The sequence below is a fragment of the Ursus americanus genome, chromosome 12, assembly GCF_024610735.1.
Source record: "Ursus americanus isolate L20-20 chromosome 12, mUrsAme1.1.p, whole genome shotgun sequence".
Lineage (NCBI taxonomy): Eukaryota > Metazoa > Chordata > Mammalia > Carnivora > Ursidae > Ursus > Ursus americanus.
In genome coordinates, this window is record NC_142138.1 from 58,155,649 (window position 1) to 58,181,525 (window position 25,877).

General features: G+C 42.6%; 1 protein-coding gene across 1 annotated transcript in view; it reads left to right on the plus strand.

The window, feature by feature from the left end:
- Positions 1 to 20,902, plus strand: part of AHCYL1 (adenosylhomocysteinase like 1) — a 35,392-nt gene extending 14,490 nt beyond the window's left edge. Inside the window, 15 exon segments of the mRNA XM_087866157.1 lie at positions 9,295 to 9,406; positions 11,650 to 11,793; positions 12,813 to 12,913; positions 13,337 to 13,439; positions 14,607 to 14,701; positions 15,280 to 15,386; positions 16,220 to 16,336; positions 16,608 to 16,671; positions 17,475 to 17,563; positions 17,926 to 17,996; positions 18,360 to 18,497; positions 18,500 to 18,639; positions 19,055 to 19,123; positions 19,565 to 19,643; positions 20,778 to 20,902. Coding sequence (XP_087722283.1) covers positions 9,295 to 9,406; positions 11,650 to 11,793; positions 12,813 to 12,913; positions 13,337 to 13,439; positions 14,607 to 14,701; positions 15,280 to 15,386; positions 16,220 to 16,336; positions 16,608 to 16,671; positions 17,475 to 17,563; positions 17,926 to 17,996; positions 18,360 to 18,497; positions 18,500 to 18,639; positions 19,055 to 19,123; positions 19,565 to 19,643; positions 20,778 to 20,902 — 1,554 coding nt within the window.
- The last annotated feature ends 4,975 nt before the right edge of the window (positions 20,903 to 25,877 follow it).

Genomic DNA, 25,877 nt, shown 5'->3' on the forward strand with positions numbered 1-25,877 from the left:
ACATAGACATCTCAAGTTAGAAAGCCAGGAAGAGATGGCAAATATTACCTCTCTAGAATGAAAAATACAGTTCTGTTTTTGATGTGACCAATGGTCAGATTCTTGTCCTTGTATTATGTGTCTCGTCTCCTAGAAGTTTAATATTTTGTGTTTTGTTAAGAGCTGTGGAAACTAAAGCCACCTGCAGCAGATCTTTAAAGTGATTTTTACCTTGTTTTTTGAAATGGAAACTCTTCTACCTATTTACAGAGTGGATTCTGGAAGAGCCCATTGACCCACTGGCATTTGGATACAATACATGTTACTACATAGTTACTGTTTAGTATTGTCTTTAAAGTCAGATTTTTTTTTTTTAATTTAATGTTGAGTTTTGATGGCTTTTTCCTCCCTTGAGCCTATACTTTATGGGAAGCAGTGGATGGTAACTAAAAAACCAATAGGGTTTCTGTCTTACTAACCTTTGTTGGGTGTTAGCCTAGAGTTTAGAAAGCACACCCAGGTAAATTCAGCTGCCACTTTTTTGGAGCTGCTTGTAGTTCTTCTGCCATAAACTATTTGGCAAGGGTTTGCATGTCTTGCACCTCTGAATGGATATAGCCTTCCCCAAAGCGGCTCTGACTTACAGGTGGGATTCATTCACTCAAGCAGATATGTGTAGAGGGTTGGAATTTGCGAGATGTAATTGTCTTTAAACTTCATTTAAGCTAAACTTCCAGAGCAAGGAAGGAAGAATTGTTTTTATACATCTCCAGTCTTGTTCTTCTTGGCAGGCTAAGAAATTATACAGATGGCATTTACTCAGTCTATGTGGCCACCTTCCAAAATGTCAGAAACTCCCATCTTCCATCTAGACCTGTCCATTGATCGATTGCTTGCTTTCGCTCTTAACTTTTCTTCTCATAAAAATTCTTTTGACAAATACAGATTTACCTATTGATGAGCATTTGACAAATTTTCATGTTAAAGAACACCCCAGCATACCTTGCAGTGAGGTTTAGCAGTTTAATTTCTTGCGAGCTTTATTTAAAGTCACAATTGGCTTTAGGCTAGTGACTTTTTATTACACACATATAAGGTGAACAGTAGTAACCCGGCTCAGTCCTTCCCAGCATTTAAGAATTACTGATTCTTATATTCTGAACCAATACAAAGTGATTCCTAAGTGGAAAAGAAAAAAACAAGGTGCAGAATATTTTAGCATTCTACCTTTTGAGTAAGTAAAGTAAGAGTATAAATATATACTTGCTTTTTTTTCTACCTCCAGAAATGAACATAAACCAGAAACCAATGAAAAGGGTGACGGGGGGTGGGTTAGAAATGGCAGTGAGACTTCTCTGAGTATACCGTTAAAACTTTTGAGACGTGTGTTTCGTATGTCAAAAAATTAAAGAGAAAAAAGGAAAGCTTAAAATTGCCTAATAGAAACAAATGAGTCTAACTACATATCAGATCGATTATATAATCAGCCAGAAAGCCATCCTTGAACTGTACATCCTTTGTGAGAGATTTTCTAAAGACAAAAAGAACTTCAGTGAAATATTGACATTTCACTATGTAGAATATTGTTAGTAATATTACTCTTACAATTTTGAAATTGTTTTAGATGTATTATAGAATAAAACAAGCAAGTGTATCATTGCTGCTAGAGACCAAGGTTGTCAGCATAAGAGGAAAGAAATACAAATGGGGGGGCGCCTGGGTGGCACAGCGGTTAAGTGCCTGCCTTCGGCTCAGGGCGTGATCCCGGCGTTCCGGGATCGAGCCCCACATCAGGCTCCTCCGCTGTGAGCCTGCTTCTTCCTCTCCCACTCCCCCTGCTTGTGTTCCCTCTCTCGCTGGCTGTCTCTATCTCTGTCAAATAAATAAATAAAATCTTTAAAAAAAAAATACAAATAGGAAAATTAAAAGTTTTAAAAAGGTAATGTTAAATTTGAAATGGAAATACCAATATAAACTCATGAGTAAACAAAAAGATTCTCTACCCCCTGAAAGAACTTAATTGGCACTGACACCTCTAATAACAATGAGCTCACTTTATACTTAGATATTATTTTCTAAATAACATTCCCTGCTGAAACGAATCAGGGCTGATTCCAGGTCTGAAGCAGAGAAAGAACAAGGTGAGCCTGGTGTATCTTCTTATGCCAGAAAGGAAGGAAGCGCTTAAACAGAAGAGTCAGCGTGAAGGAGACTCCCACTGGCCCAGTTTGGGACAATTGGAGCATTCAGTGTACTCACTGTATAATTTAGTGTAACAGATTGAATAAATAAAAATATGAATGACAAGTAAAGAAAAAAGTGAAAGAGGGAGAAGAAAAGCTTTTCTTTACAAAAATAATGCCAGCTAATATATGTGGAAAGAATGATAGGGGAAAAAACCATGATTCTGTAAACCCCCCCCCACATTTAATTGGTTCAGGCAAGGATTATGAACAGATGGTAAAGTCACTAGGGAACAGGATATTCACAGGCTGAAAAATATCACCCCACAATTTAACCTTTACGTGCAAAGGAGAAAATACACCTTTCAGAGACTGACAGTCTCCCTTTAACCCAGGGTTCAGCTTGGTGTCACGAATCATGGGACAGCCTGACGTTATGTGCTGCCTGCTGTGATGCAAAGGAAAGTATACGATGTTGTCTATGAAATATTCTTGCCAAAATTTTAATCTCTTTCAAATCAAACCTCAAAACTGAACTTCCAGTTTACAGGAAGGAACTAATCTGAAAAATTCAGAATATGGGAGATTCCGTAAGGCAACTGGCCTGGACTCTTCAGGAAAAAAAATATCACAGGGGGAATAAAATAAAAGCAGGAGAACTGTTCTAGATTACCAGACACTAAAGGAACCTAACAGCCAAATGCATTTGGTGAACCTTGATTCCATCCTGGGTTAGAAGAGTTGGGGAGGCATTTGGGTCTATAACTATGAAAGATGCTTTTTTAAAGTTGCTCAAGTGTGGTTAACATGGTGTGTTATGTTAGTTTCGGGTGTACGGTATAATGATACAATTCTACACATTACTCAGTGCTCATCAAGATAAGTCTTAATCTCCTTTATTTCCCCCATTCCTCCCAAGCACTTCTCTGTCAACCATCAGTTTACTCTCTGAACTCGAGTGTGTTTTTTGTTTGTCTCTTTTTTTGTTTTTTAAATCCCGCATACGAGTGAAATTATATGGTATTTGTCTCTCTGACGGACTTATTTCACTTAGCATGATACCCTCTGGTTGCTGTGGATGGCAAGAGTTCAGTCTTTGTTGTGGCCACGTAATATTCCATTGTGTACATACCACATCTTCATGAAAGGTATTCTCGAGATAATTGGAGAAGTTTGACTACAGCATGAATGAGATAGGGTTATTAATATTCTTAAAAGTATGAGAATGTTATTGTGGTTCTATAAAAGAATATTCTTATTCTCAGAAGATTCATTCTGAAGAATTTATTGGTGAGTTTTCATGTTTGCAAATTTTTTTTTTTTTTTGGCAGGACCACTTGAAAGTTTGCATATGTACATGTGTGTATATATATACAGAGGAAGAAACCTAATGTGGCAAGTGAGAAGATTCAGTGTAGATGGAGGGTATATACGTGTTCATTATACTATTCTTTTAAAGCATTTACTTGTAGAAAATGATAATAAAGTTGGGAGAATGGGACAGTGGGGGTGGAGAGTGAGTTGGAATGGAAACTTGGTGTATCACTGAAGTCATGGGTATGTTCCAGGAATCTAGATTTTTTCAGTCACCTGTACGTGTGTGTGCGTGTGTGTGTGTGTGTGCGTGTATGACTTAGAGTTGATGATAATTGAATGTCAGGAAAAGAAGAATGGCCAGCATATTTTCAGATAATATTGGTAGCAGACTGAGGATGAGGAGAGTATGGACAGGACAGGCAGCTGGGCAGATAGCTAAACAGGCATTGAAATAGAGTTGGGATTGTGTGTCTTGTAAATTATGGTTTTCAAAAGATTAGGAAGCCCCTCCCTGTCCTACTTGTTGCCACTTTTAACCTCTTAATTTTACCTCTAGTTGGCAGTTGGAGGCCCAGATCATTCATTTTCATTAGACCATTTTAGGAGCTTATAGAAAGCCGGTGAGGTACGTTGTCTCATATGGGGAGTGGGGAGTGGGGGAGTAGCTGGTAAGGGTAAAACCACTCTTTGGCAGAGGTTTTCAAGCTTTATGTTCCTTCTTTACCAGTTAAGTGACTTGGCAGTGTGAGCCCTGGTGTTGCCTCACCCCTTCCTCCCACCAACATTGATGAAAGATCAAGTTAAGTCCCATTTGTAAAAGAAGTGTTTCTTCTGGAAGTGGATTCTAGCAGTGTGTGTGTGTGTGTGTGTGTGTGTGTGTGTGCATGGGCGCACGCACACGCACATATTATGTATCCTGTTACCCTTGGGACAGAGAGATGGGTGGAGTGGAGGAGGGGGAGGTGTGCTGTGATTAGTCAGCTTGCCGTCCCACTCCCTCCCCCCTCAGAAGTTCAAGCCCCATCTGGGGAAACTGAGAACTTAAGAAACTTGAGACAGGGAAGGAGGACAGGGAGCAGCCAAAACCTGCTGCGTCTCAGAAGACTGGTTCTGCGCTAGGGCATGGAAGAAGTGACCGATGGAGGCTGTGGATTCGACTCTGTGGCCTGAGATTGAGTCCCTTGAGATAAATTATTTTCTGGTGGTGTACCTGAGAGCAACGTGTTGGGAAGAGGATACCCGTCTTCTTTGGGAAATTTCTTTTACCTAACTGAAGGTCTGAAAGATGGGCACACTTATATAGTTCTTATACCAAAAAATCGATGTTTATTGATAACTATTTCTTTGGATTCATCTGAAATGGAATCAGACTGATCAGGGGTAAGTATCAAGGGAAGGTCTTGCGCCTGTTTAGTTTAGGCTGACAGCCATACCCTCTTCCTTCCCTCAGCAAAGAGCAGGTGAAGGTAGATTCTGCAGAAGAAGGAATCTAGCCAGAAGATGTGTGAAAGAGGGATTAGAAAAGATAGTAGGAGTCCTGGAAGGTGTTATAACACATTGCTTAGTAATTGACCTTGTTACAATTTCTAGCTTCTGATAGTCATCTTTTTGCTAAATATTAGCTAAGAAATATGCTGACCATCATTTCAAAACAGAAAATTCTGCACACGCAGTATGCTAGAGGAGACAGTGGAACAGATTATGTAAATTTGGGAATGCCTCAGAAGATCACTGGTGTACCAGAAGGAGGGATAGCGGCCCTTCACATACTCCTCAGCAATTAAGACAGACCAGTCCCTCTCCTCACTTCTAAGCTATGCTTTCTTAATGGTTTGTTTTCCTAATAATTGCTATTTACCTTTGAGTCTAGTCCTTCACCCTTAGGAGGAAACCTTTCTGAGGAAATTAAAAGCTGCTAGATAGGCATGTGAAATCACAGGTTTTGTAAGATGTCTAGCCTAACCTCTGATTTTTGGAGGCCCAAGCTGAACAATATCCAGATAAGGCTGTTAAGACTGCAACATCTAGGATCTTCCTTAAGAAGCGGTAAAATTCTATGACAGGCATTTGTGTTATCGTTACCCCCTCGGTCAAACCAAATCTACAGATCGTAAGGGCCCGTATTTCCTTTCGTAGATCTTTCCTGGGCTAGCGCTGCGAGCTCAGCTGGTGCCTCCCAAGTGTGTCCATTGAAAGGATGTAATATTCCACGAATATTATCCTGATCACCGTCCCTTGGCTATAGTGTCGATGCAATCCTGATGGCTTTCAGTTCTCTGGGATTCAGGAGCTAGATAGCAAAATTGGGTGGGACCTGGGAAGGAAGTGTGGCTAAGCTATTATTTAACATCTGGGTAGATGGAACGTGTGTTTGTGGAAGTAAACTTTTCAGCTTTTAATGGTAAAAAAATATCAGTTGGGATAAGTTGAACGAGTAGTATACAACAATTTTTCTTCTCTGGAAGCTTATAACTGTTTTGGGTTGTCTGTGATCCCTTTTTCTTGATAAATTATACACAGCAATTCTTTCAGCTCACTTTGTCACCAGACTTAACCACGAGGTGGTGGGTGCACCATATCCCAGATTGTTTCTTTGGAAAACTTCTTTTTATCATTTTCAGTGTCACATGGAAGAGAGTCAGCCATTGTACCCACTGAGCCCTTTGAAGAGGTGCTTTAAAATAGCACATTGAATTGGCCTGATATTTAATTGAGTTTTTAAGGCACAGCAAGTAGACTTCTGTATTTGGATGTGCTATTTGGAGAATGGGTCAATCTGACCTTCTAACCTTTCTCAGATGTAATATTAGTTCAAGAATGAAACACTGGCATGCTTGTTGTGGGTAAGGCTGTTTATGGGGTGGTAAGTATTCAAACACAAAATAGTTCTTTAACATAGGACCTTTTGGTTTTCAGATACTTTTTGAAGTTCCAGCTATCTTCTTTTTCCCTCCCCCTGTTTCCCATTCCACATCATAGTTAGAACTAGCCTTCCTTACAGATACAGCTTTGAAGAAGCACTGAAGTACACCAGTTGAGACTTAATTATGGTGGGAAGAGATGATGACAAGAGGAAGTAATGTAAACAGAACAGTTTTGCAGCCATCTTTGGATTTCATTTTTACATAACTGATCAAATCTGTGTAAATGTGATGAAATCCATCCCAGTTTAGAGGGCTATTACTGAGATCTGGTTTCACTAGAGGGAAAATTTGTGATATTCAAAAACCGCTTTTGACAACAGTGTCCTTGTTTACAATGTGAAGGCGAACAGCACTCCAGGAGGTACTTCAAAAGGAAGACAGAGCTACAGGCTGTAAGGCAGCCATGGAGCAGGCAGGCCTGCTGGAAACTGGCAGAGCAGCAGCTGTGATCTAGGTTCTTTTCAGCGTGCAGTTTGGTGCTGGGAGAGAAGACAAGGTTATCATGCATCTTTGTATAGCCGGACCACCTTATTTGTAAGCAGTGAAAATATCAAAGAGCTGCGAGAATAGACAGCCACCCATCCATGGTATGGCTTGAATTAACAGTCTGCCCACCTCAAATATGGACCCTATTCATTATTTGAGAGACGGGGCACTGCGCTGATCAGTAAGCTGCTTGCAGCACAGTCTAATATTTTTAGATGGGAAAGATGTTGCTAAGCTTTAGGCTACTGATGAGCTGCATTAATACAAGGTAGGATTACGACTATTAAATCAGTTCTGAGGTTGCTGAAGAAACACATTTCTGTCTTGCTACCGCCACCTCTCTCTCTCTCTTTTTTTTTTTTTTATTTAAGAAACTGCGAATGTTACTGCACTTCCCTCCCCCATCCCCGCCACCACCAGGTAGGTGGTGTCTGGGAATATGCCCAGAGCCTTTTGAAAAAAGATGAACAGGGTAGGGAATCATAACAGCCAAGAGAGAAGACTAGCTTCCGACTAGACTGCCCATGCCAGGAACAAGGAGGCTGATGGAGGAAGGGCTGCCTCTGGAGACTGTTAAAAGGCATTGATGGTCTCTTGACTGGATTTTTTCTGCCACCAAAAAAACTGCAATTGGGTTGAAAGTCATTACCTTGGTCCTGGATCAATCTCTTCAGTAAAACTAGCTTTGCTGACTGCAGAAGTCATGTGAACATGCAGTGGGAAATCCTATCTAGAAGGGCAGATGCTGACCTGTGGCCACTTCAAAGAGTGGGTTTGTTGTGTTGTTTTTAGATTGATTTATTGAGAAAGAGAGTGCCCATGGGGGGAGGGGCAGGGGGAGAGAGAAACTTAAGCAGTCTCCATGCTGAGCACGGAGCCAGGGCTCCATCTTACGACCCTGAGATCATGACCCCGAGATCACCCCTGAGCCAAAACCAAGAGTTGGTTGCTTAACCGAATGTGCCACCCGGGTGCCCTTCAAGAATGGGGTTGGTCGGTTGGTTTTTTTGAAAGGCACTGTGCTTTTGGCATTTAAACTGTTTAAGTTTTAGCACCTAAAAACAGCTGTTTAGGACATATAAAGATATTTGTTAATCAAGTTCTGGTGCCATGTACGTTGTGTAGACTGAGTCCCTTTTACTTCTTTTTCTGTGTGGCACATTGAAGCCTGATTCTTAACACTGCCAGCCGATGCTACCCTAGCTGGAGGGTACATGTGACAGAGGAGGGGGGTGTTTTGCAGCTGTAACAAATGGGCAGTTTACTGTTCCCGGCTTCAAAGTGGCTACAACCATGTTGCTAGCATTATGGGGAGAAGATTTTAATCTGTAATAGCTTTTATATTTCCAGAGATATCTGCTAAAGACTTAGTTTAATGGATTCTCCATGGGAACCTTTTCAGATTTAGTCAGATTGTGAGGAGAATCTCAATTCATAGTCTCAAACCGTTCTGTTTTTCAGGAGGCTGAAGTTTATTTCATATCTTAAAGAAAGGGTTTATCAGAGCTTAAATAAAGAGCTCAGGAGGAAGGTTTAAACCATTTAATAGAAGGAAATGTTTTCATACACTTTAGAAGCATCCATTAATTTGACTGTAAATTATATTAACTGTAAGGTATTTGCCACTTACTAAAGCCAATTTTCCAAGTATCCTTCAAACAATTACCTAGTTCTGGTGTATTTCATTTAAAGAACTTTTTAATACAGTTTACCAAGTCATTTATTTTCTCCTTCAAATTAGTCCTAATTAGTTGGATTATACTGTGGAGTGCATATATTTTTTTAAATTTTGCTTTCTTTACTGAACTCCGGTACTTTACTGGATGTAGAAAGTTCTGGGCATACTACATTGGCTTTGTGAAGTATAGGTATGATTGGACTCTGACTTGGCACCACAGTGCCCATCACCATTTCAAGGCAGCTCCGTAATTTTTCAAACAAGACCATTGCTAATTTCAGAATATGAATGTGCTACAAAAGAATATTCTGAAAAAAAAAAAAAAAACAAGCAGAAGCACTATGAGATTGTGCTGTTTTTTGGTAGAGTTGGGAGGAAAGGTAGAGAGTTTAATGTGTCAAGGTTGTAAGAGGAAAGAAAACTTTGTGGAATGTGAGAAGAAAGATTTGTGAAATTTTTTGACAGATGCTAAAAGAAGTTAGGTCTTAAGCTCCCCGCCACACACATACAGAAATTCTAAAGCAATTGGAAAGAGGCAGTAATTGGCATTTGGGGAGGAGTCAGCAAGTAGCCTCCGCCTACACTCATTCTGGTGGGAGAGTTGCTGCCTTAGCAGGAGCTATATCAGAACATTAGGTTTTAGGGAAGGAAACGTATGGCCTTAAAAAATGGAACATTTCATAGAATGCTTGTTGTAAGTTTGCAACTGTTCATCTTCCTCTTACAGCAAATCCAGTTTGCTGATGACATGCAGGAGTTCACCAAATTCCCCACCAAGACAGGCCGGCGGTCTTTGTCTCGCTCCATCTCCCAGTCCTCCACTGACAGCTACAGTTCAGGTAGGTATGAACTTCGTGTCCACTCTGATCTCTCTTCCCAGTTCCAGAGTCTTAAGCTAGTTCTCTACCCACTGCTCTACTTTTCTAGAATCTGAAAGTACCTCCTATCAGGACTTCCCATCTTTCTGCTGAAAGCTGATAATTAGCACTTGGGCAGTGGGAATGTCCCCAGCCAGGCTTGTAGCTGGGGAGGCTTTTGTCATCTGGAGACTTCTCTTCCCCTGGCCGTCTCTGTGTGTGGTCTGTGGCCAATGCCTGCTTGGTAGTACTGGGCCGGTTCCCATTCCCACGTTTCTCCGCCCACATCACAAAGGGAGAAAATCAATTCTATTTTGGCTGACGGAACTGGCCTTGAAAAAGAGGTGTGTGTACTTTGGAAGCATAATTTCCAACTTTGTTGTTTAAGATATACCCCGCCACCTGTCTTTTTCTTTCTTGGCTCCAAGACTGCTTGAATGGTGACGAGAAGAATGAGTATTTTGGCTCCTTTTCTTTGCTAGGTTACCCTTTATGTTGAAGTGTCCTCCCTGTTCACCTCTGGAATAGGAAAGGCTCAGCTATGATAATGTGGCTCCAGCTCTGTTTCTTTCTAGTCTTCCTCTCCTATGTTAACCCTATATAAGTAGGCTTTTTTTTTTTTTTAATTGTGTCCTTCTCAACTTTAGAGGGAATACTGGAGAGTTAATGTGGGAAAGGATGTAGAATTTAGGATTTGAGTACTAGCAGAATAGGCACTGGAAGATCCATAGGGGCATCTGATCTAAACCCCCCCCCCATTGTTCAGCTGAGGAAGCATTTAAGAGTTTAAGAAGCTTGCCCAAGGTCATAGATTGCTGTTAGTTTCAGCAAAGAGATTTGCCATCTCCATAAATGATCTTACCAGAATACTGTTCTTATGGTTATTAACAATAAGGACCAGGCTTGAGGTGAAAGGATTGTAAAAAAAAACAAACAAGTAAATGCATTTTAAAAAAACCTGTTCTCTGCTCTGTGCCACTGATAACCCAGTGTTGATAAGATAGGCAGATAAGAGCAAATGGTGATCTACAGGGTCAAGTACTGAAATAAATGAATATTCAGGGTCACTGTGGCATGTGTGCAAGAAAAGGTTCCAAATACAATGGCTGTCATAAATAAAAGGTGTCTTGGAGTGACAGATACCAAAGAGTGGGAGTGATAAGCAGACCCGATTCCAGCAAAGAGAGAATTAATTGTGAAAAGCTGGGCTATAAGAGGAAGAAGGAAGGAGTGAGTGAAGAAAGCTTTAGCGAAGTTCTCAAAGATCTTGATGTCCATCTATTAACAGGAGCCTATCAGCATTTTTAAAAGCTTAGTGATCGAGTTAAATTGTCGCAGATACCTTTGGGACAGATACCTTCGGGAGTATGTGTGTTAGCTAGCAGTGTGTAGAAGACAGAGACCTGAGGCACTGGCAGAGACAGAGATCAGGAAATACTCGTCGATTCAGAGAGGAAAGAAGTGATTTGAGAGTCAGGGAGTGATGATTATATGTCCCCCACCCTATCTCTCTCTCTGAAAGGACATTTTTAGCCTTTATGTGAAGCTGCTTTTTTTTTTTTTAAGTTGAACATACTGAGTGATCTCAGGGCTGACAGTAGAACCAGAGGCACGCACTCAACTTTTGAGTCGTTTCCTTCCATCTCTATAGTCCTTGAGCACAACCTAGTGTGAAATCCCTTGCAAGAGTCTCTTATCTCAGACTGTGGTCTTCTGAACCGCAGCCCCAGCAACACCTGGGGACTTGTTAGAAATGCTAATTCTTGGGCGGGAACTTCTGGGGTGGGACCTAAGCCATTTGTATTTTAACAAACCTTCCACGTGATTCTGATGGATGCTGTAGATGCTTGAGTTTGAGAACCAGTGTTCTAGGGAAGTGGTTCCTTACATGCCCTAGAGTATTCTTCCAGTTTTGCCATGTCTGGTTCCAATCCACATTGGGGCTAAGTGCCCCTGTTAGCTGGGATCCCTAGAGCTGGTGCAGGAATGGGGTTCGTAGCTTCTTATTACAGGGACTAGTGGCAGAGTATCATCAGGGTGGATAAAGGGGCCATAACAATCCCATGCATCAGTCTACTCTGAAGGAGTAGAGCTGAGAGTGATGTGAAAGGTGGCTCCAATTCCGAGTTTGCTTAACTTAAATGAGAATCCTTTGGGGAGTGCACTTGGTGGAGTTGGGGCCATTGAGGTTTTCCTCTCCTTGTTTCTTTCTCTCCTGTCTCTAGCTGCATCCTACACAGATAGCTCTGATGATGAGGTTTCCCCTCGAGAGAAACAGCAAACCAACTCCAAGGGCAGCAGCAATTTCTGTGTGAAGAACATCAAGCAGGCAGAGTTTGGACGCCGGGAGATTGAGATTGCAGAGCAAGGTAAAGAAAGGGGGTGGGTAGGGGACCAGAAGCAGCCCACTTGCTGGTCATCAGGATCCGCAAACAACTTCACCCTTGAAAGCTAACTTGAAAGTCGCCTTGAAAAATTCAATATTCCGGACTCTTGTATAAGCAGATTTCTCTTTGTGCAGCTTGAGCCTCAGGGTTCTTGTTCTTGTTCTCCTTGCTTCCTGTTCTCAGCACGTAGTAATTACACAGAGTAGTTTCTGTTTTCCTCCCCCATGACACCATATTCGGAGATCTCCTTGTGGAGTCAGCAAGTCCCGGATCACTACATGGTGGTTAGTTCTGCGGGATCCTACCATAGCTGCCAATCTCCGAGACCCACATTTCCCAGAAGCAGCAGATGTGGGAGGGTTTTCAGCTAAGGACGGGGTGACCGAGGGTCTCTTTGGTCTTTGGTCCTTAGCACCCTCTGCTGGAGTGAGAGTGAAAGTGACTGATAGTCCGTTAAATCTTGGTTTCTCCACCCACCCCACTCCTGATAAGGTCTTTTTACTCTTGTTACTTTCACACTGAAGATGTGCTCTCTGCTGGGGGAAGTGCGGAAACCAAACAGACTGGCAGAATGGGGTTAGGCAGCCCAGAAAACGCAGCAAGTGCTCTTCTGCTGAGGGTGAAGTCTTCCTTCCTGGTTTGATGATTATATATAGGAGTCCATTAGCCAATGTCATAACCACTTCCTTCTCCTCCGTGTAAATGATGAGACTCCCCCTCCATTTTGACCCAATGTGAGGATTTACGTCATTCTCCGTTCAGTCCTCTGCACAGAAGGCTGAAATGGTGGAGGAAGAGAGAAATTTCCAAGTAGTTGGATGACAACTCCCCAACTGTCTTTCTGCTGTTGAAGCCGCCAGTCATCATGGAAATTTGCTTAGAGTGTTTCTACCTTGTCTTGCAATATCTCAACCGATCCAGACCACCCCTAGATGTTACTGGGGCAGAAATTCATAATCCTGCTAGCGCAGACCTAGCTCAAATCCTCTGTTCTTTCACAGACATGTCTGCTCTGATTTCACTCAGGAAACGTGCTCAGGGGGAGAAGCCCTTGGCTGGTGCTAAAATAGTGGGCTGTACACACATCACAGCCCAGACAGCGGTGAGTTTGTTGGGAGACAAAAGAGGGACTTCTGATGAGGGGGAAAAAAGAAACTTTTTTTACTTGCTTTTCCTTCCCTATCGATCCAATCTTCAAATGCTAATGACTATTAGGTGGGACCTCCTGTTACACGGTAATGGGGTTTTCTGCTCTGTGTGTATAGATATATAAGGTATGTTCAACAAACCGGACTCAGGGAGATCTAGATCTGCAAAAATATGACTGTTAGGAAAATGTTAAGACTTTCAGGAACACATATTCTGGGTAAAGTTAGATACCAGTAGGCTACCTCGCTGGACCATACCCTCTGTCGACTTCCCAGTGTAGCCTTAGTCCTGCAGAGTTGCTGGGTGTTGTCCTCTTGTGTGCCGCTCCTACCTGGCCCTCCTCTTTCTCACCCTGTCTTCCCATATATCTACGCAGGTGTTGATTGAGACACTCTGTGCCCTGGGGGCTCAGTGCCGCTGGTCTGCTTGCAACATCTACTCCACTCAGAACGAGGTGGCTGCAGCACTGGCTGAGGCTGGTAAGTTCAGCTTTTTTCGCCAACTCTGTCTCAAAATAATTATCTGAATAGAATGTGTACATATCAAAAGTGTCTTTACGGTTACATGTATGTCTAGGGGCTGTAAAACGTGGAGGGTAATGAGAATAGCAACAGGAAGAAAATGGGTAATAAAATGAAGGTCCATATCCCTGATGAAATATCATATGGTCATTAAGAATGACCTTTGAAAAGCATCTTAATTACATGGGGAGATGCTTAATTCTGATAGTAAGTGAACAAGGAGGAATATTAAACTGTATGAGGTATATGAATTCAGCTGGTCTCTTTTCACCAAAGGCTCATCACTTCCGAGGGAACACAAGGGAGCAGTGCCGTCTATATTAGTAGCTCCTTCGATAATTTGGTGTTCAATATTGCACTGAAAATATGTGGACTCCTTGTAAGTTCAATTTAGCTTGTAACAGTTTTTATTGTAAAAACGTTCAGAAGAAAATCACCGCGAAGTTTCCTGAAGGACTTACCATCTCCCTGGGATCCTTAGAGAGCAGCTTTATAATACTTTTGTTCTTCTTGTTCTTTTCCGGTATTTGTTATAGAAAATTTAGGAGTTTCCAAAATAATAATAATAGTCCTACTACACAGGGATAATATTTGACACATTTTTCCTTTTTTTCTATTCGCTTTTTACAGAGATAAATAAATCTCAATATACAATTTATAACCTAAAACATAACATTTTCAGAAGTAGTTTTCCATGTCACTGAAAACTTCTTGAAAGCATCATTTGTAATCATCATATGGCCACGTGATTTTACTTCATCGTTTCACTCGTGTTAAACATTTAGGATGTTTCAAGATTCTTGCTAATACAAATATTGTCCTAGTGAACAACTTTATTTTGATTCCCATTTCATTTCATCTCTTTAGCTTACAGCTCCAAGTGTAAAATTGGCCAAAGAGAATAACATTTTAAGGTTCCAGAATACTTTTAAAATCAAAAATCTCTTAAATTTGTTACTGGTTTCTGAACTACAGGTGCCATTTTGACTTTTTGCCCTGTGGAAGTTGTTTCCTTTCCAGCATAGTTTCTGTAGCCTTTTTCTCTTCACATGGATCTCAGAAATTGGTATCGGTGTAGCAGACTCCCAGAAGGAGGAATCCGCTGATGTGTTCCCATCCCTGCAGGAGTTGCGGTGTTTGCTTGGAAGGGCGAGTCGGAAGATGACTTCTGGTGGTGTATTGACCGCTGTGTGAACATGGATGGTTGGCAAGCTAACATGGTAATGATGTATATTCATCCTATACCTTGACCATAGATTTGTTTCCTTTTTTTCCCTCGAAGCATGGTTCCCTAAATATGTTTTGGATGTATGTTCTGATACACTTACTTTGTTACCAGAGTGTTTAGCTCAATACCTATTCAGAACGGGTCTGAGTACTGAATGGAAAGGTGGGGGAAGGGTAAGACTAAAGTGAACACATGTGGCTCAAACACAGCAGAATGAAATAGAAGTACTGTGGTTCCTCTTTGGAGTCGAATTCTGGTTTCTTTCCTGCCTGCCCCAGCTCTCCTTTTGCATCCCACGGAGCTGTATATTTCAAGACTCTAGACTAAAAATGAGTCTGTGATTAGCCTAATACTCTTCACTATAGCCAAGAACAGACTTAGGAATCCTTTTAACCATTCTACACCAACAAATTTGACTGTGTTTCCACTGTCTAAATCTGCTCTAAGGAGCTCGGAGGAGTGCTCTTCCAAAACATACCGGGCTCTCTTACTAGTACAGAAAGTGGGTTCAAAGTTCCCCCCAGCTCTAGCAGCCTGAATGCCCATAGAAGTCTTCTGGCTGTTCTATAGATCCTGGATGATGGGGGAGACTTAACCCACTGGGTTTATAAGAAGTATCCAAACGTGTTTAAGAAGATCCGAGGCATTGTGGAAGAGAGCGTGACTGGTGTTCACAGGTAACAGATTCTGGAGTAGCTGCCCCTTGTGTCCTTGCCTCAGCAAACTCTCCTGGTCTGCGTTAGGCTCGAGGGCTGTGTTTCTGACTTGTCACTAAATGGGAATACCTTCATTAGATAAAACTTCTCCGTTTTTACTTCTGAAGAATCCAGGAGATCCTAGAAGGAAGTTATCCCAGGTTCTAGTTCACACATTTTTCTTTCCCATTTATTCCACTGTGAGTCTCAACCAGTGTTGGGAGGTGTAGGGAATGAATATATCTGGAAAAACTGTATTCAATATTGTATTATAATTTTGTATTTAATATACAAAAAAAAATCCTGTTGTAAAACTATGCATTATATACACTACAAAAAGTAAAACTGGGCAAACTATTCTTGGCTTGTCGAAAACCCTAAACGATCTCTCTCTGAAAGAATGTTTCTCAGTTGGGGGCACACGGTACGTGCTCACACACGCACACATAGGGAACCGAAGCAGAGTCATTGATAATCTTTGTTTATCAGAGGTAGGCATGTTTGGTTTTTTTAATCGAGAAAATGCTGGGTTAAGGAAATACATCCCCTTTTATGGAAAAGAAGTCAATTTCTTCAATTGAAAGGGTTTTTTTTTCCCTTCCAAGAAAAGGGCGGGGGCCCAGGGGGAGAGAAAATGAAAAGAGGTGAGGAGGGATGACAAGGAAATGCTCTTGTTTACTAATATCCTTGGGCAATAAATACAGCTGGGGAGGGCAGCGTAGAGCTCAGAGAGAATTAGGCAGATTTTTGCCACTGAGTGTGTTTTACCAGCTAACGTTGGTTTTGTTTGTTTTTGTGGCTTCTTCTCCCTTTAGGCTGTATCAGCTCTCCAAAGCTGGGAAGCTCTGTGTTCCGGCCATGAATGTCAATGACTCTGTTACCAAACAGAAGTTTGATAACTTGTACTGCTGCCGAGAGTCCATTTTGGATGGGTAGGTTGAAGTGTACAGACACTCGAACTTCTAGGGGACAGGTTTGGGTTGGGTCGCGTGTTAGTCTGATACCAGTCCGGTCTTGTCCCTTGGTCTTCCCTTGGTTTTCCTCTGGCGTTAAAGGTTCGTTAGAGGGGTTCATGGCATACTGAGCTCAGCCAGCTTCCAGCTGGAGTTCTCATGGGGCCTTGCCTCACGCTTTTGCTTTTGTGCAGAGGGACTGTGTTTGGGCTAATAATGTTTAAGTTGAGCCCTTATCTGTTTTCCACAGCCTGAAGAGGACCACAGATGTGATGTTTGGTGGGAAACAAGTGGTGGTGTGTGGCTATGGTGAGGTAAATAGCTGGGCCTCAGTGTGTCTTTTCACAGACTTACTAGAAATGTTGAGTGAAGGAGATCTGTGCTACCAGCGTGGTCACTGATGCGGGGTTAAAATACGCCTTGAGATAATGTATCTCAGTAGCAAAAGTGCTTTATTCAGATTCATGAATAGAGACATACAAAATCAATTGAGGTTTCAGATCTCACTGTCTTGTGGAATGGCATGTTGGCATTAGCCGCCCCTCCCCCCACCGTGACAACAGTTACCTCTTATGAGACTGACTTCAAGTGAACATGTAGCACTTCAGCCACACAAGTGACCTGGTAGTGGAGTGAAGGGTGGGATCCGAAGTGGTATGTAGTTGATGATCTGTAAACCAGACTAGGTGAAGGAGATTGTGTGGTCATCAGTGACCCGTGGAGGTTCCGGAACTGCTGGGCTGTCCTTGAGTTAGATGCATCTCAAATGAGAGTTAATCAGGTTTTTCTGGAATAAGCTATGAGAGGTTACAGTTGCTCTTCCTTGGTCTTGTTTTCCTGATGGTAACACTTATTTGATCTCCCGATTTCTTTTACTATCCTGAGCCCCAGCCCTTGCTATGAAATATGAATGTCCACTAAATCACCTCCCTGACTGAGGGTCACAGCATAATCTGGATCCGTTTATGCTCTGCTTGGCTTAGAGCATCCCTCCAAGGGCTCAGTAGAGGATTGGTGATTTCGGGGAGATTAATGCCCATCTCCTGAAGAGCCTACCTGCCCCAGTACCCGTGCCTTAATGGGCCTGACACCCCTCCTTCTTTCTTATGCTCTACAGGTGGGAAAGGGCTGCTGTGCCGCTCTCAAGGCCCTGGGAGCAATTGTCTACATCACAGAAATCGACCCCATCTGTGCTCTGCAGGCCTGGTAAGAACAGAGTTGTAATACTATTAGATTCACCCCTGGTACATTGTGTTTCTGAGAGTTTATGATTGATTATATTGACCATTCTTTGCAGAGATCTCTCGAAGAAAAAACTAGGAGGATGGCTCTGTTCCCTCCATTGTAACCCCAGGGCACTCCTAGAGCTTCTTGGCATTTTCCCTTCCTGCATGGAATCTCGGGGAGTCCGAAGAGGCCAGTGTGTAGTTTAGCCCAGCTTGTCACTTGCCCCTGCGAGGTAGCACTGGACCTGACTTCGGAAGGGAATTTAGTGGTTTCATTTTGTGACCAGCTTCTGTCCCACTGCCTCCTTGCTTTGCTCATCGTTTTCCTTCCTTCTTTTCCAGCATGGATGGGTTCAGGGTGGTAAAGCTAAATGAAGTCATCCGGCAAGTTGATGTCGTAATAACTTGCACGGGTAAGTATCAGTGCTTTGGTGTACGTGGAGGAGTGGTAGCTCCGACGCCAAACCTTGCAGGTGGTCTGACTTTCAGATAAAGTAGGTGTGCGTGCCATAAAAAGTCTCAGAACCCGAATAAGCTATCAGAACCTTAACATGTTTTCCAGAACCAAGAGTCTTTTTCCCTGATGGCTGTTTATACTGTTGAGTCTTAAAACCGCATCACTGAGCCTAAAGAGCTGTTACTCAGTGTACTCGCTTCTCCCAAAGGACGCATGCCCTTTCATGCAGCAGACCTCCTCTTTCCCGTGTTCTCACTGGAAGCCAGGCGGTACCTTTGTTCCCCAGCAACTTTCTCCGGCTACTCTCCTTTACCTTTAGGAAATAAGAACGTAGTGACACGGGAGCATTTGGACCGCATGAAAAACAGCTGTATCGTTTGCAACATGGGCCACTCCAACACGGAAATTGATGTGGTAAGGTTTCTCTCGTTGATTGACTGCAAGGCCTTTTTCCCCTCCCTTCCATTATAGCCACAGTCAACTGTGCCGTCTTCTTTCAGACCAGCCTGCGCACTCCGGAGCTGACATGGGAGCGCGTGCGTTCGCAGGTGGACCATGTCATCTGGCCCGATGGCAAGCGCGTCGTCCTCCTGGCAGAGGTACGTGCACCGGGGCGGTGGGGGCGGGGGGTGCTTCTGCCGTGCGGCACAGGCAGTGTCGTTAGATCCACGGCAGACGGGGGAGCCGGGGGCAAGTATTAGGCCCACATTTCCCTGAACACTCGTCTTTGGATAGGGCTAGAGTTCTTAAACTTTCTGGTCCCTAAAATAGAGCCACTCAAAAAAAACATCTACCTTTTACCAAGTAACGTACTGTTTCCTGACCACAGCTGCTTCTTCAGCTTGTCATACTCAGATGGACTTACAGGAAGTAAGATAAACTCTAGAGTTGCGATCTGGAACTGTAATTCTTTGTCTACCAGCTGAGTCCTGTCCTGCATTTGCTTCACTTGTATGACGCTGGAATCAGAAGGAGGGGGGCACAGCTCATCCCAGGCCTCTCTTACCTTTTCAGGGTCGTCTGCTCAATCTGAGCTGCTCCACAGTTCCCACCTTTGTTCTGTCCATCACAGCTACAACACAGGTATGTGGCCAAATGCCTGCTTCTCCTGCCCTGAGATTCGTGGAACTGGGCCTAGGTCAGAGTCCAACGAGAGTGTGCCCTGCTATGTTCTTTTCAACCTGTTTCAGGTCACGGGTGGTCAAGACGGGCTCTCTCAAGTGTAGAAGAGAGTCATCAGTCAGGCAGAGTCAGTGTTTGTGTCCCTCTGAGTTCGCTGTGTTAGTTGAGAATGTAGTGTTCAGCTTAGTTGTATTTAGTCTGTTCTTTTATTAGGAAATAACAAAAACAGCAGCAAATCCTCTTATGATGTGTGGTGGTGTTCACTGCAGGCCAAGTCCTGGGTACTGTCATTATGATAGATCACTACAGTACTTAGCCCAAGACTTGTTAGATCTAGTTTTACTTTTATGTCCTTCTCTAAGAAGTATTTTTGTATTTTCTGGCCCTCTTTTCCCAACCTAGGCTTTGGCACTGATAGAACTCTATAATGCACCCGAGGGACGATACAAACAAGATGTATACCTGCTTCCGAAGAAAATGGGTGAGTGAGAAAGGGTAGGAACCTGTACTGATCCCCAGACTTTTGCGTGGTTTGGTAAAATGGTTATCATTGAAAGTATTGGATTTAGAGTCAGAGTTCTAATGCGCATCCTAGCGTTTCATGGTTTCTGGACGTCAGGACAAATTCTAATCTCCATGAGTCTCAGTATCTTTATCAGTAAAGTGAGAGTAATATTTACATACACTGCAGAGTTGTAGTAAGAATTAGCGCTAAGGAGTAAAAGTGCTTAGCACAGTGATTTAGGATACATGCTCTTATTCTTAGTAGCCGTATGGAGTTCAGTAAACTTCCCACCACCAGTGACTACAGCGTGGGACCGAGATGAGAGAAACAGAAACAAATCTAGGTTTATCATCCATCTTCTGTGTAAATAGGCAGCCTCCTGTTGTTCTGGGGGACAGCTGTGTTGTGTTCGTGTGGCATGATACATCATCTCTGGTTCTTTCCCTTCTTGTAGAGTGGCACCCACCTCCCGTCTACAATTGGTTAGCCCCTGACCCCTTAATTAAAGCTGAAAGACTTCTCACTCTCATCTCCTCCGACAGCTTACCTCAGATTGTTTTATTTTTCTTTAATTCATATTCATAAAAGTAAAGCCCAGGAAGTTTATCTATGGAAGAGTAATAAATTTGCACCAGCTGCCTTAGAAATCCATGATCCTATGATTTGAGGCCTTTATGGATGTTATTCTAAATAAATATTAATGACACAAAGCTCTCTCGAGCTATTGATATCTACTTTGTTCCATAGTTTGACTATAATTCAGTTAAGGAAGTTGCTGCAGGAAGGTAAGAGTCATACATAGCATGTTGACCACTGGCGTAAAGCCAAAAGCTTTGCCAGAGAAGGATGGGGAGGTACAAGTCCACTCCATTTTGTCACCCTGGCAAGTGGCTTTCTAAATGCATTCGGGATGTACAGAGAGAAGTACCCTGCCGGAAAGGCAACTTCGAGGGTCCTTTAAGCAAATACTTCGAGTTATAGAAATGCTTTCAGAGTTATTCCATTCCTTGTCCTCTTTCTCGAAAAGCTTCGGATGAAAATAGGGGGAGGTTATGCCCTGAGAGGCAGATTGAAATGGAGTCTGCCCCCCTGTCACTGTTTTCTTCCTAGATGAGTATGTTGCCAGCTTGCACCTGCCATCATTTGATGCCCACCTGACAGAGCTGACAGATGACCAAGCAAAATATCTGGGACTCAACAAAAATGGGCCATTCAAACCCAATTATTACAGGTAACTTGGGGGAAAACAAGCGAGAAGCTCTTTTACCCAGTATTAAACCAAGCATGCTAGCCAGCTTTCTTAAATAAAGTGGTGTGCCTGATTTTGAAGAGTACAAGAGCTCTGCTCCGGACTAACAAGGTGGGCAGAGAAATTGTGTATCTAGTGGTAGATGTAAAGGAGTAGGGGTTTTCTAGGATTTTGAAACTTGGGCCTCACCCCCAGAGATTCCGATACAGTTGGTCTGGCATGGGGCCCAGGCTTATTTTGTAAAAGCTCCCTAGATTACTGTATAGTCAGGGTTGAAAACCACTGGCTTATATTATCAGGGAGCAGGAAATGAAACCAGAGATGTCATGCCAGAAACCCTGTGGAAGCACAGGGAAGAATGATCCATGGGGAATGGCTGTAGGGATCCCCAGCCAGGGCCAGGGAAGGACCCCGGGGAGTGTCCTCTGTTTCTGATGTTTGTCTTGGAGCTCTCCTGTGAAGACCCAAGTGCTAACCAGCCAGTCTCTTTCATTACAGATACTAATGGACCATCTTACCAAGGACCAGTCCACATGAACCACACAACTCTGAAAGAAATATTTTTTAAGATAACTTTTATTTTCTTCTTATTCCTTTCCTGTTGATTTTTTTTTTTCTATAATTTCATTTTTGTTTTTTTCATCTCATTGTCCAAGTTCTGCAGACCATACAGGAACTTGCTTCATGGCTCTTTAGATGAAACTGAGGTTCATGGTTCCTCACCCTAGTCACTAAAGAAGGATTTTACTCTCCCAGCCCAGAAAGGTGATTCTTTCTTTCACATTTCTGGGGACTTTAGTCTTAATTGGGTACCTTATTAACAGGAAATGCTAAGGTACCTTCTTTGTTGAACAATCTGCGATGTCTAAATTGCCTTAAAAGAGCCCATTTCTTAGCTGCTGGAATCAGTGCTCTTTGACTTTGTCAGAGGAGCAGGGGTGGTGCCCACCAGCGGGGTCGGTTAGGTGTTAGGTGGCGCATGCTCATTGCTCCAGGTGTTCCAAGCCCTGTTTCCTGTGTGAAGGTGGTGTGTCTGGTTCAGAGATGGGTACTGTTAAGATCCACTTGGTCCACTTGGATTTAGTACAGCCCTTCCTCCACTCCCACCAGACCTTATTTTTCAAGTTTTTAACCAGACTGCACTCTGTCTATTAAGTTTAATTTTGTCCCCTAGCATTGATTTCCATTGTACACAAAAAAGAAGAAAAAAAGTAAGAAAAACGTGTAGTGTTAACACGGAGGAACTGCTTGGGTGATTAGTGGTTACCAGTTTCTCTTTTGAACCTTTGGAGCTGAGAGAGCAGAGTTGAGTCTGGAGAAATGCTGGCCTCAAACTCTGATACGTCCTTCTGTTTCTAGCCCATAGTTTCATAGCATCAATGAACTGGGGCCATAATGGCAAATTCTATCAGCTCTGCCCCATACAGCTTGTGCTGAAGGCGAATTTCTTGAGCCATTACTCAGTCTAAAACACTGAGCTCTATCTTTAGGATTTATCCTTTAAGAGCAAATTTCTGGTCAGCTGTGCTTCTGCAACCTAAAATATTTAAAGGGAGGTAGATGTGGATGGGAGGAGAAGGATAAATCGGGCCAGGGTGAAGGAAATGTAGTTCCGTATAACTGGTCAGGGACTTTAGGCCCCACGTGTAACGTTAGTTTTACAGAAGTGGTACCTCTTTTAATTGACACGTGTCACAAAAAGTTTATGAACCAAGATCTTAAAGGGCAGTTTGTGCACAGGGAAGGTAGCCAGTGCGTCCTGGCTCACGCCCGGAAAGAATCTGTAGAGAGGCCCTCCAAGATTGGAGAGGTGTAGTCCCATGCCATGCGCCCTGCTTACCAGCATTTCTGCATGGTCCGATGAGCTTTATGCTCATGAGCTTTAAGTATATAATTATCCAGGATTCTAAATCCTCAACTTGTTCTAGCTGGTGATCCTTCAAAGTTGGGTCAGGCATTAGTGCTAGGTACTAGCAATGTTCATTTCTCTGTTGCCATTGATCAGAGAGACAGACATTAAAAACAGTAATATAAGAAAGGAAAGCTTTCACTCTGCAGCCTTCTAGCAGAGTCTTGCCAAAACATTTTTCCTTTTCCTCTCCTGGTTCTCCCCTACCCAGCCCCTTCCCACTCCTTTTCAGTGTGACCATGCTTTCTTCTCTGTAGATGCTAACAGTTCAAGCCCTTTTCCCCAGGGCATTGAACCAGCCAATCAGAATACCCCATCCTTGAGGGGCGGTAACCTGGCCAACAGTGGTATCCATCGCGTCAGCTCTGCTGGAGGCAGGGGGCCCAGGTCCCACTGCCCTCTGGCCTGCCCCCGGCTCCCAATCTATTACTGTGTCCATAGGAATAATAGGTAAGGGCTCCATCTCTGTCAAGCCATGTAACAAAGGACACTGTGGGAAAATGTCTGGCATCAGAGGGAGCGTGTGGAGAGCAACTCGGGAAGAACAAGTTTATTTTGTATTGAATGATTTTTAATGAATGCAATATTAATCCTTGCAGATGAGCAATAATCATTAAAGTCAATTAAAATGATAAGACCTTATTGGGATTCCGTGTCATTCTTGTCTGAACAGCAGAACGTCGTTAGAACTTGTTTGCTACGGTGGGATGAGTCACAGGTCAGTCAGCAGTCTCTAACAGATTTGCTGAGGACCTAATATGGAGAAGAGCAGGCTGGATGCAGAGTTCTTCAGTAATATCTTAAGTTGTGTTTGCCCGCTCTGTGCCAAAGCACTTGCACTCAAAACTCCTTCAAGAAGCAAATCTGGGGGTGCCTGGGTAGCACAGCGGTTAAGCGTCTGCCTTCGGCTGAGGGCGTGATCCCGGCGTTGTGGGATCGAGCCCCACATCAGGCTCCTCTGCTAGGAGCCTGCTTCTTCCTCTCCCACTCCCCCTGCTTGTGTTCCCTCTCTCGCTGGCTGTCTCTATCTCTGTCAAATAAATCTTAAAAAAAAAAAAAAAAAAAGAATAGCCGTTCTTTAAAAAAAAAAAAAGGAATTGGATATGTACATAGTTTAAAAGTACCTCCCCATAAAATATTAGGTACGATGGGAAAAAAAGAGTAGTTTTAAAGTGGAGAAGCTAACAGACCACCTTAACTGAACAAAATGAAAATAATGGGAGAATTCTAAGTCCTCCACCACTGGGATGCATTGAGAAGGACACAGCATCCCTCAGTAATATTTCTGCCAAAGATGCAAAACCCGAACGTAATCATGAGGAAACATCAGACAAATCCAAGTCGTTTTACAAAATTACTGGCCTGTAGTGAGTCTTCAAAAGAGCCAAGGTCACCCAAGTCAAAGAATGACCAGAGAACTACAGAGACGAATACAACAACTAAATGAACTGAACTGGATCATTTTACTGTAAACATTACCGGGACAACTGGTGAAACCTGAAAGGAGGCCAAGGGCTAGGTGGTGAGAACGTCAGTGTGGATTTCCTGATGTTAATGGCTGAACTGCAGTTCTGAGGAGTGTCCTTGCTTGGAGGAAATAAACACTCAAATATTAGGCGGTCATGTGTCATCAGGTCAATGACTCACCCCTCAGATGGGCTAGGAAAAGATTACTTGTAATGTACTCACTACTATTTTATAAGGTAAAGAATTTTAATGAGAGTTCAAAGACTCCCCCCCCCCCAAAAAAAATCAGACTTTAGTTCCATCAACAGAGAAAAATTTTTAAATCTATTGGCTTCTATTTAGGAACATCTTAGGCCAGATAATAAAGGTTAAGCCTCCTGGGTTAGCAAAGGAAAAGAAATCAACAGAAAAACATTACTTTCCCTGCCTACACAAAACCATATTTCACTGTCAAATCCCAAGCAAAGTAATACACAGACCCGGACGGTTCAGCAGAAAGGCGGATATCCCTGTGTGGGCACAGCATGGTGTAGCCCCTCCAGAGTGCTCCCTGAACAAAGTCCTAGCTGCCGAATAACTTCTGAATGTGGGAAATTCCAGAGAAATTTGTGAAGTTTGAAAGAACATAGAACAAGAATTGACATCAGTACCTACCGGCTAACTGGGTGCAGAACTCTGGGTTAGAGCAGGCGTCAGTCAACGATAGCCTTCCCATGAGCCACATCCGGCCCACTGCCTGTGTTAGTACAGCTCACAAGCTAAAGAATGGTTTTCACATTTTTAAATGTTCTTTTTTTAAAAAATCATGACATATTTTGTGACACATGAAAATGACATGAAATTCAAATTTCAGTGGCCACAAATGAAGTTTTATACACAGCCACACTTATTTATGCAATGTCTGTGACTCCTTTCATGTCACAATGGCAGAGACTTAAGCAGGTGCAACCAAATAGCCCACAGAGCACAAAATATTGACTGGCCTTTATGGAAAAAGTTTGCTGACTGCAGGCATATAAAGGTTGTATTAGGTATAAAGGAAAAGGTGTGTTGAAAGGCAATTTATTTGCATTCTATTAGGTAAGAAGAGGGAGTCTGAGAGCAGAAGCTGAGAGAATGAAAGCATCCAAAAGTAAAGGATACTGAGCAGAGTATTCTGGTCCAGGTAACAAATGCTCAATCCATCTGCATCCCGGCCAGGATTCCCTCTGGTACTAGGAAATCTCAGCAAACTGATAAAGCAACTTAAAAATTACTTGGGGAAGATAATTTGTGATCCCAATCTAGCGTGCATGGTTGAGTAATCAATTTAGACTCAGTAATCAGTTTTAAATTGCAATCATTTCTCTATATATGGTATTGGAAACTATATATACACTATCGGAACTTTTAATAGTATTATTTTGTTTGCATTAGATTTGCCAGATAATTGAAGTACTCCAAAAGGAAATCGAATATGTTAAAGACATAAATGCAATAGGAAATGTTTAAGGGAGCTTAAGTTTATAAATTGGATATTCAAATTTCCCTTAATTAAAAGTAATTAACATTTGCTAGATTTTTAAATATAATAAGATCTAGAAGT